This window comes from Nycticebus coucang, chromosome 22, assembly GCF_027406575.1.
Source record: "Nycticebus coucang isolate mNycCou1 chromosome 22, mNycCou1.pri, whole genome shotgun sequence".
Lineage (NCBI taxonomy): Eukaryota > Metazoa > Chordata > Mammalia > Primates > Lorisidae > Nycticebus > Nycticebus coucang.
Window position 1 is genome coordinate 49994797 of NC_069801.1, and position 18355 is coordinate 50013151.

At 50.7% G+C, this 18355-nt stretch overlaps 1 protein-coding gene across 2 annotated transcripts in view; it reads right to left on the reverse strand.

Annotated features, from left to right (window-relative positions):
• SLC1A7 (solute carrier family 1 member 7) overlaps nt 1-18355 on the reverse strand; it is a 51086-nt gene that overhangs the window by 24892 nt on the left and 7839 nt on the right. For both annotated transcript variants that reach the window (XM_053576544.1, XM_053576543.1), the window contains exon 2: nt 17302-17381. In XM_053576544.1, coding sequence (XP_053432519.1) covers nt 17302-17381 — 80 coding nt within the window. The remainder of the gene's footprint in view (nt 1-17301; nt 17382-18355) is intronic.

Consider the following 18355-nt stretch of genomic DNA (forward strand, 5'->3'; position numbering starts at 1 on the left):
AATTGCTGACTATTTAGTGGAAAGGCCTTCAGGGCTGGGCCAGGGTCTGATCCAAGGGGGGTCCCCAGAGCCAGGCACAGATCTGGCCCAGGGCCTGGCTTGGTAGCAGATTGCCGAGTGTAGGAGGGAATGAATGAACTAATGAATGAATGTGTCAGTGTTTACAATCTCTGCTCATCTTCATCTGCCAGGGTGCCATATGTTAGTGATGGGCTTAGGGTGGGTCTCAGACATAAATCCTGGCAGGCTCATAATGGGATTGTGTGGCCAGAGGAAATGAGGGGTCGTCCTGCACCATTACCTAGGGCCAGACAGTCCTCCCACCACAACAAAATCCTGGCCTCAGTCAAATCCAGCTGCCTTGGGCCACAGGGAAGCCACGGCCCCAGAGGAAGACCTGCTCAAGCTCTCACAGGACACTGGTGCCCAGCTGGACTGGAACTCAGGCCCTGACTCCAGGCTTGTCTTCTTTTATTTGTGTGTTTATTCAAACCTTTAGCATACCCGCTCCAATGCAGGCTCTGTGCCCACAGAGAGAAATCAGACCCTGTCCCTGGCCTCAAGGAGCTCCTAGTCTGGCCAGGGTGATGAGGGAGGTAGCCAAGAACACTGGGACACTGTGCACTTAGGTAACCACTGGACAAGGTGGACATGTCAGTACGACAAGGTGGGGACAAGGAGGTCCTGTCTTTTCAGAGGAGGGGGAAATTACTTCTAACTAGTCAAGGAGGGCTTCCTGGAAGAGGTGGCACTCGTGTTGGTTCTTGGAAACTGAGAGGATTTGGAGATGGGGCAGATGTGCCAGGCAGTGGGATGGCAGCAGGGTGGCTGGGAAGTATGTTTGGGGAACAGTGACAGATGGGACAGAGAAGAGAAGATAGTCTGTACTCCAGGCCAGGGGTCTGGACACCACTGAGGGGCCTGGTGGTCTTTCAGCACGTCTCATGCAGCAGAATTTGCTGGGTATAAGAGAAGGGAAGGCTGAGAGTTCCTTAGATTTGAGAATATCCCAGTAAGCCACGTACCAGGAGGGTCACTCAAGTGGCATTTGTAGGCAGAAACCTGGGACTGACTTAAGAAGTCTTCAATGGGGATTATATTAAATGATATGGCGTGGCAGACAGCAGCAAAGGGTGGGGGTGTACTGGAAAGGTGTTCCCAATTTAATGCTAAGTGGAAAAGCAAGTTGGTGGATCCTATGTAGCTCTGCACCTCCCACCCCTGATCTGCAGTCAGGACGTGTACACAGGTATGTGAGGGATTGTGCGGGAGGGATTGTACCGTCCCCCAAACACCTGAACATCCAGCCTGTTGGGTTAAATACCCTTCTAATTCATCATTGACCTATGAATTACAATGAGAGCAACATTTATAATTTAAAATTTTCTAGAAATCACTTAAAAAAAAGGTGGAATTCATTTTGTGGTAAAGTTAAGTAGAATGAGAATTGGATTTCAGAAAAAGATAAAGGGCCCTTCAGAAGATCCTTTGGGGAAGAAGAGGCCTAAGCTGGGGTGTCCCAACTCAGGGACAGACCCAGACGTGGGAGGGAAGGATTGCAGGTTCTAGACAGAGCAGGAGGGGGACCCCGACCCAGACCTGGGGGGAACACCCTGGCTCTGGAGAGGTGAGCTAATGGACAAAATGGAGAGAATCCCATCCCAAGACCCAAGTAATTTTGCAGGTGGGAAAAGAACTGCTGGAGACAGGCTGACCCCCAGGCTGGTGCCAGCAGTGCCAGGTCACCTTGGATGATGGCAGAAGCCCAGAAGGATGGGGGCCAAATGCAGGGAGAGTGTGGGCTCCATGTGGGACCCACGGCTCTCCCAGAGCTCACGGTCCCAAGAAAGGGTGTAAAGGTCCTGCCATTGGCCTTTTGGGAGTTCCTCTGGGTGGGGTCTCCTTGAGGTTTAAGACTTTAGGGCTAAGCAGCTAAAGTGGCTAAAGTCACTTTAAAGTGACTTTCTCGAGAACCTAGGCACGAGGACAGGGCAGCGAGAGGAACATTAGGTTCCACGTACATGAGTAGACTATAACAGACTCTAGAAAGTTAAACAGTAGTCGTCTTTGGGTGGTGAGATGTTAGACCATTTCGTTTTGTTTTTACCTTTCTTCACATTCTGTATTCTTCCTAGAATGAGCACATCTTTTTCTTTCTTTTTTTTTTTTTTTTTGAGACAGAGTCTTACTGTATCACACTCAGTAGAGTGCTATGTAATCACAGCTCACAGCAACCTCAAACTCTTGGGCTTAAGCTATTCTCTTGCCTCAGCCTCCCGAATAGCTGGGGCTACAGTGCCCAACACAATGCCCAGCTATTTTTTTGTTGTAGTTGTCATTGTTGTTTAGCAGGCCTGGGCTGGGTTCGAACCCCCCAGCCCTGGTATATGTGGCCAGCGCTCTAACCACTGAGTACAGGCGCCGAGCTGAGCACATCTTCTTGGGTGATGCAAAACACGGTGCCTGAGTCCCAGCAGCCACAGAAACCATCATCTGCCTGGAGCTTTACTGTCCCCCACACACCTGAATATCCACCCTGTTGGCTTAAATAACCTTCTAGGTCATCATTGCCCTATGAATTACAATAAAAGCAACATTTATAATTTAAAATTTTCTAGAAATCACTTTTAAAAAAAGGTGAAATTTATTTTTTGATAAAGTTAAGTGGAATAATGCTTTATTTTATTTATGTGAATAAATATCCAGTATATCCAAAATATTATTATTTCAATGGGTAAGCGATTGAAATTGTTGTGCTGCTTCAGGTTTAAAATTTTAATTTCAATTAATGAAATAAATTAAAAATTTAGTTTCTTGATTGCATCAGCCCCATTTTAAGTGCCCAATGGCCACTTACTTCTAGTGGCTATTGTATGGGATGGCCCAGTTCTGTGTTTCAGGCAAGGAAAATAAAGTTCAGGGAGGCAGAGATAATTGGCTAAGCCACCAGCTGATTAATTGTAGCATCAAGACTGAAACAGGGGCTCAGCACCCGTAGCACAGTGGTTACGGCACCAGCCACATACACTGAGGGTGGCGGGTTGGAACCCAGCCTGGGCCAGCTAAACAACAATGACAATTGCAACAAAAAATAGCTGGACGTTGTGGTGGTCGCCTGTTGTCCTAGCTACTTGGGAGGCTGAGGCAAGAGAATCATTTAAGCCCAAGAGTTTGAGATTGCTGTGAGCTATGATGCCATAGCACTCTACTGAGGGCAACATAGTGAGACTCTGTCTTAAAAAAAAAAAAAAGACTGAAACAGGAATTTCTGACTTGGAACTCTGTGGGGTTTTCCCTTTCCCATAGGGTCTTTTGGTGGTGCAGACCTGGTTTAATTCCTGTGGAAAAAAGGGTCTTCTGATTTGGGCTGACTATAATTTTTTTTTTTTTTTTTAGAGATGGGTCTCATTATGCTGCTCAGGTTAGTCTTGAACTCCTGGCCTCAAACTGTCCTCTTGCCTCAACCTCCCAAAGTGCTGGGATTGCAAGTGTGACCCACCCCACTGGCCCATGTCGTTTAATGTGATCTGGTCCATGTAATAATGATGTTTCAGTTCAACTCTCAGAGTTCATGACCCATGGCTATAGCCCGCACATCTGTGGTGGTGAGCTTCCCATCTTTAGAAGCATCCAAGTGGAGCCTGAATGGCCACTTGTCATGGTGCCGAATGGAGACTTCCAGATGGAGTGGGAGGTTTCACGAGGATGATCTCCAACATTCCTGTGATTTATGGTGAGCAGAATAGGCAACCTCATCTCACCCGCTCCAAGCTGGGTGCTCCTGGGAGCCCCTGAGGTCCTTTAGGGCCCCAGGAAGGAGACTTCGCTCCCTCCCAAGCCATCTGGTCACCACTCAGAGCTCAGGGATTGTGGATCAAGAGATTGTGGTGATTAGAGCCACTAACCCCCAGAGGCAGCGGGGAGGCAGCTGGACTCTGGGCCCAGCCTGTTTCAATCTGGTAATTGTTCCACTTGCAGGGGTGGAGGAAGGGAGGCAGTGGCTGCTAGGGTCCTCATGGAGGGAGGAAAAGGCTACTTAGTGACATTTACCTGGTTCTCATATCAAGCCCTCAGGTGGGAGCCCTGAGCCCATCTCCCATCAGGAGGTCTGGAGACGGGTGGGACAGAAACAACTCCCTATGGCTCTGTCTGCAGCTACCTGTGCCCCTCACTGCAGAGGGAGCCCCAGAGAGTCACAGAGATCTGCTGCCAGGGTGGGATGGCTCCTACTGCCCTAGGGAACTGTACGAACTCCTTCAGTGACCTTGGGCCGGCTGCAGGGGCCAGGCTTACTCTCCCACCTCAGTGGTCTCCCTGCTGCTCCTTGAACTACCTTCGCCCTGGAACTCCATCCATGTTCCCTGCCCCTCCCTCCCGCACAGGCCCAATTTCCCCAGCCTGGCAAATCTGCACTCCTTTTCTGAGCGCAGCCTTTTCCGAGCTCAGCTACACATCACTGCCTCTGCGAAGCCGTCCCTGACTACAGCCAGCTCCATGTCTGCAGGGTACCCTGTGCTTCCCAGTTGTTGCAGGGCACCCGGCCAGTGGGCTCACCTGAATCTCTAGCACAGGACAGGTGGGCAGGGGATGAGTGGGAGTGAGGCTGTCTCATCTTCCCCTTGCCGGGAGCCCTTGGACAAGTTACTGAGCTCTGGTGTACCTCGGTTTCCACTAAGGATGAATGGAGATGATAATGGTGTATCTTGAGGGTTAGTCTCAATTTAGAATAGGGCCTAGGATGTAATAAGTGTACGGTATAATTAATTTTCCCCCCAGATAAGGTCTTACCCTATCATCCAGGCTGGAGGGTAGTGAGTGGTATGATCACAGATCACTCCAACCTCAAACTCTTGGGCTCAAGCGATCCTCCTGGCTCAGCCTCCTGAGTAGTTGGGACTAAAGGAGCGTATATCCATGTCCAGCTAAATTTTTGTAGGGATGGGTTCTTGCTGTGTTGCTCAGGCTGGTCTCAAACTCTTGGCCTCAAGCAATCCTCCTGCCTCTGCCTCTCAGACTGCTGGGATTACAGGAGTGCACCACTGTGCCTGGCCATAACACATTTCAATTATTAGTATTCCGTCTGTGTTGTTATTGTCTGTCCTGGGACTGCCTGCCCCAGCAGATTGGGAGGTCCTCCGGGGTGGGGTTCAATCCGGTTTAGTTCTAGGTTCTCAGAACACAGGCCCTAGCATAGGACTGAGTGCAGGTTTGCTGATGTGTGAGATGTTAAACTAGGGTGACATTTTAGACCTCACTGTTAAGAAGACAACTTATTAGCCCTGGGGACTGAGCATCCCTTGTAGGTTCCCTGAGAACAAGTCACCTGGACCCGCTTTGGTCCCTTTGCCAGGTTTAGGGGGATTCCTAGGGGACTGTCTATGTGGTATTGAGGCAGATGGGGCGTGAAGAAGGTGCAAGGGGTCAAAAGACTATTTCAGGCAGTAGACAGGGTCTCCAGAGGTGTGCCTCAGGGCTCTGCTCTCAGCCCTCTTGTTTTTATCAATGGCTTGGCCAAGACCGCTGACAGCACATGGCTTGGATTTGCGGAGGACAGGAGGCTGGGAAGAACAGCTAACGTGTTGGATGAAAGAGTTGGGAGTCTAAGCAGACCCCAGCAGGCTGGGACCACAGGCCAATTCTGACACTATGAGAGTGAACACAGACATCTGTTGGGCCGTACTTGGCTCCAACAGCTTGAAAAGCACAAACTCTGGGGTGGGAGGGGGAGGCTGAGCTGTGGCAGCAGCACGTGGGTGGGGGACTTTGGGATTGTGTTTGCTGCCAGCTTGGTGAGTCACTTGGGAAGTGTGGCTGCCAACAGGCTGGTGGGCCCTTAGCTTGTGGCTGCAGAAGCCCGGGGCTTGTCAAAGATACCACAGACCTGCCCCAATGTTGAATCCCCCTGGGAAAGGGTTGGGGAAGGGGAGTGTCCCCCAGAGGGCAGCTGGAGTGGGTGGCAGGTGGCAGAGACACGCCTGGGTGGGGGGCTGTTGAGGGGAAAGGTGCTAGGATCTTGCAGCAGAGCAGACCTGAGAATGCTGGGAAAAGCCATGAGGCTCTCAGCTCGGCACCAGAAATAACTTTCTAGCAGAAGTATCCTGCCCTGGAAGGAACCACTTTGGGAAATGAATCCCCAGCCACTGGAGGTGTGCGGGCACTCGCTGAAGGCACACTGTAGTGAGCTGTTAGCAGTACCTGGCACTGGAGGACCCAAGAGATAGCAGGGAGTCCTTAGCACCCCCACCAGCCACGTCCCTGAGCTTTGGCCTCAGCTGACCTAGCCTGAGAGGCTCTCCCAAGCTGGCCCAGGGGACACACTATAGGGAGTCCACCTGATGGGCCACAGGAAGGAGGCAGCTGGGTGTCTGTGTTGAGTAGGGTCCCTCAGCCCATCCGAACATCACAACTTGCTGCTTTCCCCTGAGCAGGTGACAAGGCCTAGCAGCTGACAGCAAATGGCACATTAGCTCCTAGTTGTGCTTCTGGGATGGCTCTGTCATGCCCCCAGCCTGAAATCCTCCTAAGGCCTGAGGTGGGATGTCCTAATTCCCACTGAGCTAAGGTCTGGGCCGTCTGGTCTCAGTACTCTCCTCCCAAGATCAGAAATTCCTCTGCCACTCCCTGTCACACACTTCAGAAGACAGAGGACTTCAGCATTTCGAGTCAGCCCCCTACACTGGGCTGGGGATACTTATTAGGAAGGCCTTCCTGGTGTCAGAATGAAATCTGCCTCCAGGGGAGGGAATTCCCCGCCCTGGGCTCAGCCTGCCCTCTCCAGCCACCCGGACCCAAACTGCCTGGCCCCACTTTGGATTTATGGGGGAGGGTGGAAGGGAGGACAGGGCCTGGGCAGAGGAGAAGGGTGCAGAAGGGGCACAGAGACCAGCGTGGCACCATGGGACACTGCTGCCTTCCCAGGCTGCTGGGCACCAGGAGGGCTCACCTCTGGGACTTGTGCACACATGAACCTGAACTTTGAATCAAATACAACAGCTGGAGAAGCCACAGCTCTAGCCCTCAGGGAGCTCATAGTCCAACCTCTGGCCCATCTTAACCATTTCTCATCATGAAGGCTGTGTGCCCAAGTGAAATCAGGGTCAGGTCCAGGTCCCAGCTCCACGGGAGTGGAACCCGTACCCCTTTTCTACCCTCAGGGCAAAGAATGTCAGCTGTAAAGAAGCCGGAATGTCTCCACAGGTGGCTGCCACCCTGCTGTGCGCTGCACAGACTGTGTCCCCCCCTGGTGGCTTCCTGAGCATGCCTGGCCAGTATCCCGATTGTGGCTGTGACCAAGACAGCCTGGAAGCAGGGGCTAGCGCAGCCAGGGATCAGGCTGGGCTTCCTGAAGGAAGGGACTGCTGGAAGGAGCAATGGAGGATGGGCAGGACGTCCCTAGCTGGAAGGGGGCGAGAGCACACAAGTTTGTGAAGGGGAGAGACTCCAGGAGTTCTTTGGAGTCACCAGGCTGAAGGTCTGACCCTACCCGCAGCCTGCAGCCCGCAGCCCGGCCACGTTTCCCCTCCTGATGAGTAAGGCAATCAGCTGACTGGGCAAGAGGCCAAGGACAGATCCCAGGCTCCCATCAGAAGGTTCAGCAGAGCTCGGCTGAGAACGGCTGCCCCGTGACTCGGCGTTGTCCAGAAGCATGGGCTGCACTCAATTTGGCCTCTGGCTGCTGCTCCGCCTGCCTGCCTCCCTCTCGCAGCCTGTCCTGGGGAGCCCAGGGCAGCTGCCCCCTGCACACTGGCTCTCAAACCAGTCTTTGACGGCTACTTGGCCCAGGACCATCTCCAATAAGTCAGAACGTGGGTGTTTGGGAGTTTTCTGCCAAACTAGAGTTCCTTAGGCAGGGGGAGAAGGGAGTGTTGAGTTTCTCTGGCCAAACATGATTTCCTGATTCTAAGGAAAATCAGTTTAAAATTCTTATAAGAAATAGAATGGAAAACAGTATATACCTGATACAACACACACCACAGATTCACACCCAGACCCACACACACACTTGGATTTCTCTGCTGTGATGTGGAGCTTACAAAACACTCCGCCATGTGCGGCATCAGTAAACCACAAACACGTGGATTCGGGTTTTCCTGAATGATGCCTGGTTTAAGAAGTTGGAGAATGAGGGGGGAGGGTTTGGCAAAAAGCAAGTGGAGAATTGGAGGCTCTAGCTGGATCCAGATGCTGGTTCAACCCACCCTGGTTCTTTCTGTTGTTCTGGTCTGGGGATGTGTGAAAAACAAGGGTCAATGGACTTCTCAAGATTAGATGCAAATGCCACCTCCGTGGGGCCACGATAGGTCACACACACACACACACACACACAGCACCTGCTGTCACCTGCTTTGTAAATTTGCAGATAGCATTGTTTCTATTTTATGGCTGAGGCTAAGAGTGTGATAAATAACAGAACTGAAGGGAGTCCAGATCCCTGAGGCAGAGGGATGCCCCACCAGTGGACCCAGCAGCACGCCAAGTGCCCAGTGATAGGAAAAATGCTTTGCAAACTCTGCACCGGCCCCTGAGTGGAATTGCAAAACATGGTTGCAAAGGTGAGGGTGCAGCATGGACGTTCTCATGGTATCATATTGAGTGAAAATAAAAAAAAAATAGGGCCGAGCGCCTTAGTGGGTCACACCTATAATCCTAGCACTCTGGGAGGTCAAGGTGCATGGATTGCTTGAGCTCAGAAGTGCAAGAACAGCCTGAACAGAGCAAGAAAGCATCTCAACTAAAAAAAAATAAACTAGCTGGGTGTGGTGGCGGGCTAGTCGCCGGGTGTGTGTGTACAGACAGGCCTGTAGTCCCAGCTACTCAGGAGGCTGAGGCAAGAGGAACACTGGAAGGAGGTTGTCGTGAGGGAGGCTGATGTCACAACTCTCTACCCAGGGCTATAGAGTGAGAGTCTGTCTCAAAAAAAGAAATAACATAAAATAAAAAGAAATCCAAAAAAATTTTAAAAAGCAAGCTATAGATTATTTTTCTGGAAGTAACAATGAGGTATGCTCCAAGAACTTACAGGAACAGAAAGTTGCCAATACTTTTTGGGCTAGTGATTTTTCTTTTTCTTTTTCTTTTTTTTTTTTTTATTCCCACAGCACAGAGACTTTACTTTATGTTGAGGACATACAGATGACCAGATGTTTATCTCCTTGGTGCCCATGAGCCTGAGAGACGTGGTAAGTGCAGTATTCAGATCCCCTGCATCCAGACCCGGTCCCTTCCAGCCACACCACAATCGCCTCATTATCAAGGAAGAACCCAGGTGTCTGTGGGCTAGTGATTTTTCAACTGGTGTACTGTGAGAGAATCTTAGGTGTGCCACAAAAATGTTTATAGATCATTAGTTAAATTATTTTCCAAAAAAGTTCAAAGCACAGTAAATGTATTCTTTTTTTTACTTTTTTTTTTTTAGACAGAACCTCAAGCTGTTGCCCTCCAACAACAGCAACCTCCAACTCCTGGGTTTAAGCAATTCTCTTGCCTTAGTCTCCCAAGTAGCTGGGACTACAGGTGCCCGCCACAATGTCCGGCGATTTTTTGGTTGTAGTTGTCACTGTTGTTTGGCAGGCCTGGGCTGGATTTGAACCCACCAGCTCTGTGTATGTGACTGGTGCCTTAGCCACTTGAGTTATAGGCGCTGAGCCATTTACTCAATTTTTTTTGATCAATATAACCAAAGTGTGCTGCAGAACTTTAACTATAGGTTCAAGTGTGCCATGAGATAAAGAAGGTTGAAAAACACTGGGCTAGGCTATAAATTAAAGGCAAAAAGGATCAGAATAGTAACAAGTGGCCTTATGGGGGGAGAACAGGAAAGGAAGCCTCCTGGGTCCTAAAGGCTTGACTTTTCTAAGCAAAGGTGTAATCAGCGTGGGGTCAGTCACCAGTGGAGGCACAGGAAGGGAGCTGAGAGTGGCAAATCCATTGGCCCCCCAGCAGGCATCACTCATGGGAAAGGGGCCCTGATGCAGGCAGGCGATGGTGCTGTGATAGGTCCTATCCTTCGGACTATTTGTTCCTATGCCAATGTAATGCAAGGCAGAATTTTCTAACTTTTGTCTGAGGCTTCTATATTCATAGGTTGATGGTGAAATTCCCCTTGCAGCCAATTTTACTTTGAGAAGAATCTTTTGAATAGTAAATGTAAGGTAAGAAGGTACACACTGTCTAGGGGAAAGGAGTCTTTTGTGGGTTGATAGGAGGGCCCCTTCTTGAGAACTTCTTGAGGTCTGCAGAATTATGGGAAGTTGTACCAATTAGCATGCCAGGCCCAGGGGCTTTGTGAGAGAAAAGAAACTAAGTTTCTGTCTCCTGCTCTTTGTGATTTGAAGTTAGTGTCACTGTACACTGGAGTCTCCCAACCAAGATCTATCTGTTGGCACTTAAGACTCTGAGGGTGAACTCCCAGGGGAGGAAACCCCTGACTCCCAGGGAGCTAATCTCAAGGCATGCCTGAGGCTGCTTTGAGGAACAATGATTGAGCACTTCAGTGTGACCCAGGATTTCAGAGCAAGGCATCCCTGTAAGCGTCAGCATACAGATGGCTACCAAACCATGCAGGACCTGTGTTCAACAGCGACACCATGTGGAAGGAACCAGGATTAGCTGATCCAGTTCTCTCTCTACTTGGCACCAGAAACTTCCACTGAATGAAACAAGCTGACCTGGACCAATGGATAGAGGCCTCAAGAGGAAGACACTGGGCTTTTTGGTTGTACAGAGGAGTAGAACCACATTCAGCATATTCGGTTGCAAGTCAGTAAATAAAGCAAAAAACAGTTAAATTTACCCCTGAACATATATCCCTTGAGATGCCCATAGAGTTCAGGAGATATGGTTTTGTTTAAGTTCATTCAAGACAGTTTTTCTTCCAGCCTTGGAGTGGGTTGTTTCCTTAGGTGAACAACAGATGAAGCAGTCAGCACACACTTAGAGGCCAGGATCTATAAAACATACCTCCCTGCATGCCCTGGAGCAGTGATTCTCCACCTTCCTAAGGCCTCCTGGTGCCATGACCCTTTAATACAATTCTTCATGTTGTGGTGACCCCACCATAAAATTATTTTCGTTGCTACTTCGTAACTGTAATTTTGCTACTGTTATGAATCGTAATGTAAATATCTGATATGCAGGATGTGTTTTCATTGTTACAAAGGGGTCACGACCCATGAACCACCACCTCCAGGGAAGTGCTCACACCTTGAGAGGCACATGGGCTCTGAGGCTGGCTGAGGGCAAAGCCCACCCTCCTCTCCTGTGGTACACTTAGAAGGGGGTGTGTCTCCTGCTTTGTTTAAATGATTTTCTCTCTTTTTCAGAGTAGATGTAATCAAATTCACTTAAGTTAATGCATATATGATGGGACTCTTTCATAAGGCTGAGGGTTGTGGGGAGGGCCAAAATTCACTGAAAATGGCAGACCCACAGTTCCACTGGTTACACAATGAAATAATTAAATGGTCCTTCCAGCAATCAGATGTAACCAGTGGGTTCCCCATGTGCTAAGCCTACAGGGAAAAATGCTCTGGCCAGAGGCTATGTGCATCTGTCCTTCTTGGCAAATGCATTTTATCTCTGTGAATGAATAAATTGCCATTTGGTTTATTTGGTCACCTCCGGCCAACATCAGAGGATGCTGGAGCACAGACAGGTTGAGCTTGAACGGGTCAGCCAAGAACCACACCCTGGACCTGGTAGACCTTTGCATCACTACTAAGAATGATAAGAACAAATATTTATAGGTAAAAGAAAAATAGTGAAAGAATTAGGAAAAAATTTTTTTTTCTGTTATCTAACATGTTTGTAATTTGCTTATCTACTTAAAGTACAAAAACATCTAAAAAAGACAGCTTCTAAAGGCACCTACTGTGTAGTGTATCTGACCCTGTAGTGGGCAGTGAGAAATCAGATGACGGGGTAAAGTTGTGTTCTTCAGAGTTCTTTTTGCAATGAGGGAGCTGTACTTGTTCGGAAGAAATTTCTGGAGGAGCCACTAGAACCAGAAAACAAGCAGCAGCCCCACCCGACCCCACCCTACTCCAGGGACAGAGAATAAGTGGGGGTGACCTCTGAAAGAGAAAGGGCAGGGTTTCTGGCTGGTCTGGGAGCAGAGGAAGAGAAAGAAGTGGACACGCTCTAAGGCAACCTCAAGGAGCCACTCCCTGGATAGTCCTGTGACCCATTCTAACGAAAGGTGACACAGGTTATGATGTGACAGAACCACCATGATGTGGCCCAGTGCTACCTGGTGAACTGCCCCATTGAGACAGGTGGGAGCTACAAGCAGCCTGCAGGACCTGAGGGTGGTCTCCAGCTGACAGCCAGGGGCCCTCAGACAAACAGCCACAGGGAAATCTCTTCTGCCCATGACCTGAATGAGCTGCCAAGTGGATTCTTCCCTGGTTGAGCCCCCAGACGAGAATGAAGCCCAGTTGACACCTTGACTGCAACCTTGTAAGGTGCTGAGCAGAGGACCCAGCTGAGCCCTATCCAGCCTGCTGATCTACGGAGACTTGGGGATGGATCAACCAGTAGGAATCAACTGATTCTTACACTGCAGTTGGTAACGAATACACATAGTGCCCAAGTGCACAAACACACCCAGGAGACAGCAGAAGGCCTTACAATCTAAATGTGAACAGGTTCTTTCCTGTGCTCTCTTCCAGCTGCCAGTGAAGTTGCCACCTTCACGAACCAGTTAAAGCAAGGGATGTCTGTGTGAATGGGAGATTGGCAAAGGGAGGGCAAGGGCAGAGGAAGGCAAGGGGCAGGAGACACTAGGAATTCACGGGAAATGAGGAGGCTGTGACAGTCGTGGCACGAGGAACAGCTCTGGGCCCCAGGTGAGTGCATCGTGGTGAGATGGGTGGGAATCTGGCCCGTGCCTCCGAGGAGGCCACTGTGGACAAGGTGTGCACAGCTCAGGCAGCGAGAGGGTGTTGATGCAGGTCTGTGCTGGGAGTGAACAAGTATCCCAGGGCACCTCAGTGAAGGGAGCTGCCTAGGAAGCTTCAGGTGCCATTTAAAACCATAAGGAAGGAAGAAGTCATCCCAAGGGGCCACCTGCTAAGAACAGAAACAAAGGTGGAGGGTTTCATGAAACATCTGGGCCTCGGAGTGGTCTGGTGATGCTTGAATAATCCAGAAAAACAAAGATGTGGCATCCACAAGGTACTGAGCGCTATGCAGGTGCGTTACCTTATTTAATTCTCATAGTAACCCTGTGAGGGGGTGTTCTTCACATGGTGCAGGTAAGACTATAAGACTTGGTCGGCATCTTGGTTTGCACATCTGCACCTGCCCTGCACCCTTTGTGGATCCTCAAAGATGCCTGTCTGTGCTGCCTGCTCACCTTCCTTGTGACTCAGCCGCCACCGGCCAAGGGCGGGCGCACTCAGCTGGGCTGCAGCACACCTCTCTGCGGAGGGGTCGGGCTAGGGGCTGGGTTAACGTGGATTCTAGCAAAAAGAAGCCCAACAGCTGGAAGATGCCGGATTGTGGGGAAAGTGACTAAGCCGGGCTTCAACCAACAAATGGGGAGCTGGGAGGACTTCGCAGACAGAAACTTGAGCTAGGTCTTGAACTCGGGGCAAGACAACACTAAATTAAGCATAGAAGAAAGGGCATTCACGGCAGGGGATCAGCAACAGCAGAAGCATGGAGACAGGGGTGGCACACCGATGCCTCGGGATTCGCGGGGAGGCCAGCCTGGTTCCAGGGGCTTGGCAGGGGGAAGGGTAGCAAGTTGTCCTGGAGAAGAGGTGGGAGTAGATAGTTGTGGGTGCCAAGCTCTGGGGCCTGGACCTGCAGGTTATTTAGAACCAGAAGCAAATGAACCTAACCGTGTGTCCTCCTGACGTCCAACAGCAAAGGTGCTGCAGAAAACCCACCTCCTGGGTCACAGCCTGGAGCCCTCAGAGATGGGAGAGCAGCTGTCTGGACAAAAGATGTGAGCCCAAGACACTCAGGGGTTTTTAAACCATCAGAATATTTGAGGAGCTTTTAAAACAAATCCCTGCTTAGGTCCCTTGGCGATTCTGGTTTAGTGAGCCCAAGGTGAGGCCTGACATCTGAGTGTTTTAAAGCCGCTCGGATGAGTTTGCTCTTCCCTGGGTGACAACCTCACACCAGAGTGGTTTCTTCCTGAGGGCAGGGACACCTGGCGGGAGCAGCGTGGGAGGGATGGATGGATGGATTGCAGACCAGGTTGGGCTACAGGAAGGAGGGTTCAGGTACAAGGCATTTAGGGCTCAGAAATATGCCATTTTCTCCCTGGGAAGTTTTATTTTCCTTTGGTAGGAAAATTTTAAATCACTTCCATTTTTTAGTGACACGGTTGCTCTGCATCTGCCCAAACTGTATAATAAACAAACGAGACATTTGAACATGTGCTGGGTTCTCTCAAGTTAATACCACGTGCCGCCATCTCCAGCCAAGAGCAAGCACGTTAGCCTCACAGAGGGGGACCAGGTGTTTGAGAGCAAGAACTCGGAGAATTGGATGGGCCCTTAGTCCCTGGGGAAGGAAGCCCAGGATGGGAGGGCCTAACCCTGGGTCACAGGATCATTTGTGGTGGAGGCAGGTTTAGGAGCTAGGCCTCTGGCTTCTGAGCAGGATTTCTGTAAAAGCTGAGTGACCCGGCCAAGGGCCTCCTCAAGGAATGGCAGGGCTGGGATGGGGACTCAGGTCTGTCTGACGCCAGGGCACACGCAAGGGCCTCTGTTCTGAGACAGCGGCCACGCCCAGGCCGTGAACACAGTGAGCCGTGAGGGTGCACCACGCGGCCTGGTGAGGGGCCGCTTCCTCCCCCAGCACACTTATTCAGCTGTGGGGTGATTGTCTGTTTTCCTGTCACTCTTCCCCACAGCCTGTGAACAGTCCCGTGGTCATCGCGGTATCTGCCATGCCCAGCACGGGCCAAGCACCCAGAAAGCATGACACGGGATTACTGAATTCATTAATTCACTGGACAGGTGTTAATGAGCACCTACTATGCTCCAGGCACGTGGCCAGCACGGCCAACTTCACAGAGCTTAATCTAGCGGAAGGTAAAGACACGTGAATACTCCTAGAATGACAACGTATGACAAGTGCCGGAGAAAGGAACAGAGCGCAGGAAGGACAGCCGGGTGGCGTGAAGGAGGACAGCAGGGAGGCCTCTCTAAGGAGGTGACGTGCAAGTTGAGGCCAGAAGGAAGAGGAGGAGGAGGAGGAATATGACACCGGGGAAGCGTGTTCCATGCAGAAGGAACAGCATGTGTGCAGACCCCGAGGCCGGGCAGGGCTTGGTCTGCTTCGGGACTCCAGTGGAGGGAGGCGAGATGAATGGGAGGCAGAGGCAGAATCAGCTGGGGCAGCTGAGGGTCGGCTAAGGGCGGGGAGGGAGAGAGAACACCCTGGGGACTTGCCTGACACCTGGGCAGACTGAGCTGCCTTTTCTGGACAAGCAGAGAACAAGAAAAGGAGTTGGTTTACTAGGTAAAAAGTCTCAAGTTGGTTACATTAAACTTTAGATGCTTGTGAAACATCCACCTGGAAATGTCAAATACAGCAGAACCTCTGTAGCTGACCACCTCCCCGCACTGACCACCTCCTTAAGTTGACCTAATTTTCATAGACTGGATGTGCAGTAGGCTGGGTTCCTTAAGTTGACCACCTCTGTACACTGATCAGTTTGCTAGAGTCCCGTGGGTGTTCACCTTATAGAGGTTCTAGTGTATACAGTTGGTTCATCAAGTGTGGAGCTTGGAGGAGAGATCTGGGAGGCAGGGCTGTATCTGGGAGTGCTGGGTTGATAGGTGGCACATCAAAGCCACAGGGCTAGAGAAGAAAGGGCCTGAGAAACCTCAGTGTTTGGAAGCTGAGTAGGAAGAGAAACTGACGTGAAATATCTTCCCTGTGACCTTCCCCAGTTCTCACACTGTGCTCTCTACACAACGTCAGGATTGGGGAAGGCCATAGGGAAGAGTATTTCATGAGAGCATGCGTGATCAGCTTTACCAGCTGCTGTGTAGAGATCAGAATCCCAAGTGTCTATTAGATTTAGCAACATGGAGGTCACTGGTGACCTTGACAGATTCACCGACTCAGTGAATGACTCAAAAGATGCATAAAGAGACAAGAACCAAAGCGGGCTGAGGAGTCAGGGAAGGCTTCCTGAGGGAAGTGGAATTCCAGCAGAGCCTGGAAAGCTGAGTCCGGAGAGACTTGAATGCTGCCTGCAAGAGCCTCCCTGGGAGAGCACAAAGTCCCAGTAACTGGTGCCCTTGGCCTAAGGAGCAATAGCTCCACCTTGCAAGAGGGAGAGGGCAGAGGAGCTGGCTCTGTCCTCGGCAGCAGGGAGGCTGGGAGGCTGTCCCCAGGGGACAGAACCCACTTATACCCCCAGGACTCAGGGGCTTGTTCACCTTCCTCCCTGCAAGAGAGTCTTGGGAGGTGAATATTCCAAACCCATAGCCTCAGAGCAAAAGTCTTTCAGATGCCATCGAGAGCAGGAGTTCGTTGTACAGCTGGAAAATCTGAAACCCAGAGAAGGGCAGGGCTTTCCTGAGGTCACCTAACACATCACTGGTAGAGGCCAAGTGATCTCCAATGATTTCCATGGAGAATGACTTGGCCTACTGGGGAAAGTCTAAATTTTTTAGCCAGGTGTTCAAGATCTTTCATGATTGAACAAGAGCCCCAGCCTCCAAATTCACCTTCCACTACCCTTCCCTCCATCCCCTGAGACCCGGCCTCCTGAACCCTTAGCATACACAAACATACAGTTTGTGACCTGGAATCCAGCGGCCCATGACACTGTCCATAAGGGCTCACAACCCCACTTCATGACAGTCCTACGAAGTAGGGTGAGGAAACTGAGGCTTAGAGAGGCTTGATAGCTTGTCCCAGGCTACACAGCCAGTTCAGTACACAGATGAACCCACACCTCATCTTTGGAGCATCTCCAGAGTTAGCTGTCTTTCCCATGCCTTGCTCCTGCTAGGAGCAAAGAGCCCCTCCTCTGGGAAGGCATCCTTGAACTCGCTGGCCTTGAGCTATCCTGCAGTCAGGTCATGCCTACGATTCCAAATCACTTGCTCAGTTCACTAAAAAGTCCACTGGATGAGATTGAATAATTAGTGTCACCGAATGACCTGGAATCCAGCAGCCCACGACACTGTCCATAAGGGCTCACAGCCCCACTTCCCTCTGGGCCTGCAGGTGCCATCAGCCACCTGCAGCAGGTGCAAGGCACTGACAGAATCTGCCCTCCCCTCTCCCCGCCCCAGCCCACCTAGCCAAAATCCTGCCCCTTACCTGGAGACCACCAGCGGTAGGATGAGCATCTTCAGCATTCTCATCAGGAGCTCTCCCGGGAACTGGAGGTAACTGATCTCCTGAAAACACAGCAAGAGCCGGGTTACGGTGGGCGTCACCTCTGCACCGTCTCACCCGCACGCTCCTGTGTCCGTGGAGGAAGAACTCACTTTGGAGCCAAACAGACCTGGATTCCAACCCTGGCAACCCCCACTCCACCCAAATGGCTGTGTGGCCTTTAGCGTCTTCTGTGAGAGCTCTGAGTTTTGAGTTTTCCTCATCTGTCACACGAGGTCAATAACTGCCATAGTCTCCTCTTATTCTCAAGGCACATGTTCCAAGACCCCCAGTTGTTGCCTCAAACTGCAGATAATCTAAACCCTCTAAATACTACATTTTTCCTATAAATATGTATCTGTGATAAAGTTTAATTTGTTAATTAGGCTCAGTAAGAGGTTAACAATAATAACGAATACTAAAACAGAACAATTAGAGCAATATACTGTAATAAAAGTTAAGGGAATGTGATCTCTCTCAAAATATCTTATTGCACATTAACTCACCCAGTTTTGGACCACCCTTGACCCCAGGTAACTGAAACCATGGGAAGTGAAACTGTGGATAAGGGGGATGACTCTACCTCAGGGGGCCATTGAATGAGAACTCCCTGGATGAGCTTGAATGAGAGAATGAACCCAAGCTCTTAGCACAGAACTGGGTGGGAGCAAACGGGCAGGAATCCCAGCAACTGACAGCCCTGGCTGCATCTGCACCAGCCGCCCACCTGCCCGTGACATAAACTGTGTCTCACGCAGCAGATGGGAAGTGGAGAGAGGGCAGGGCCTCGCTTTGTCCACGCTATGGACATTCATTCAACCCACACTGTGCCAGGCATCATTCTGGATACCCCCAAAATGAATCAGGCATAGCTCCTGCCCCAGACAAGTCCCCAGCCTAGTTAAGGAGGAGGTGGAGTCATAAGCACACAGGGCCTTGGAAGTGTCATTTTCTCTGTTTGGGCCTGTTCTCTGGGGCTTCTCCCCTAAGTACTGAA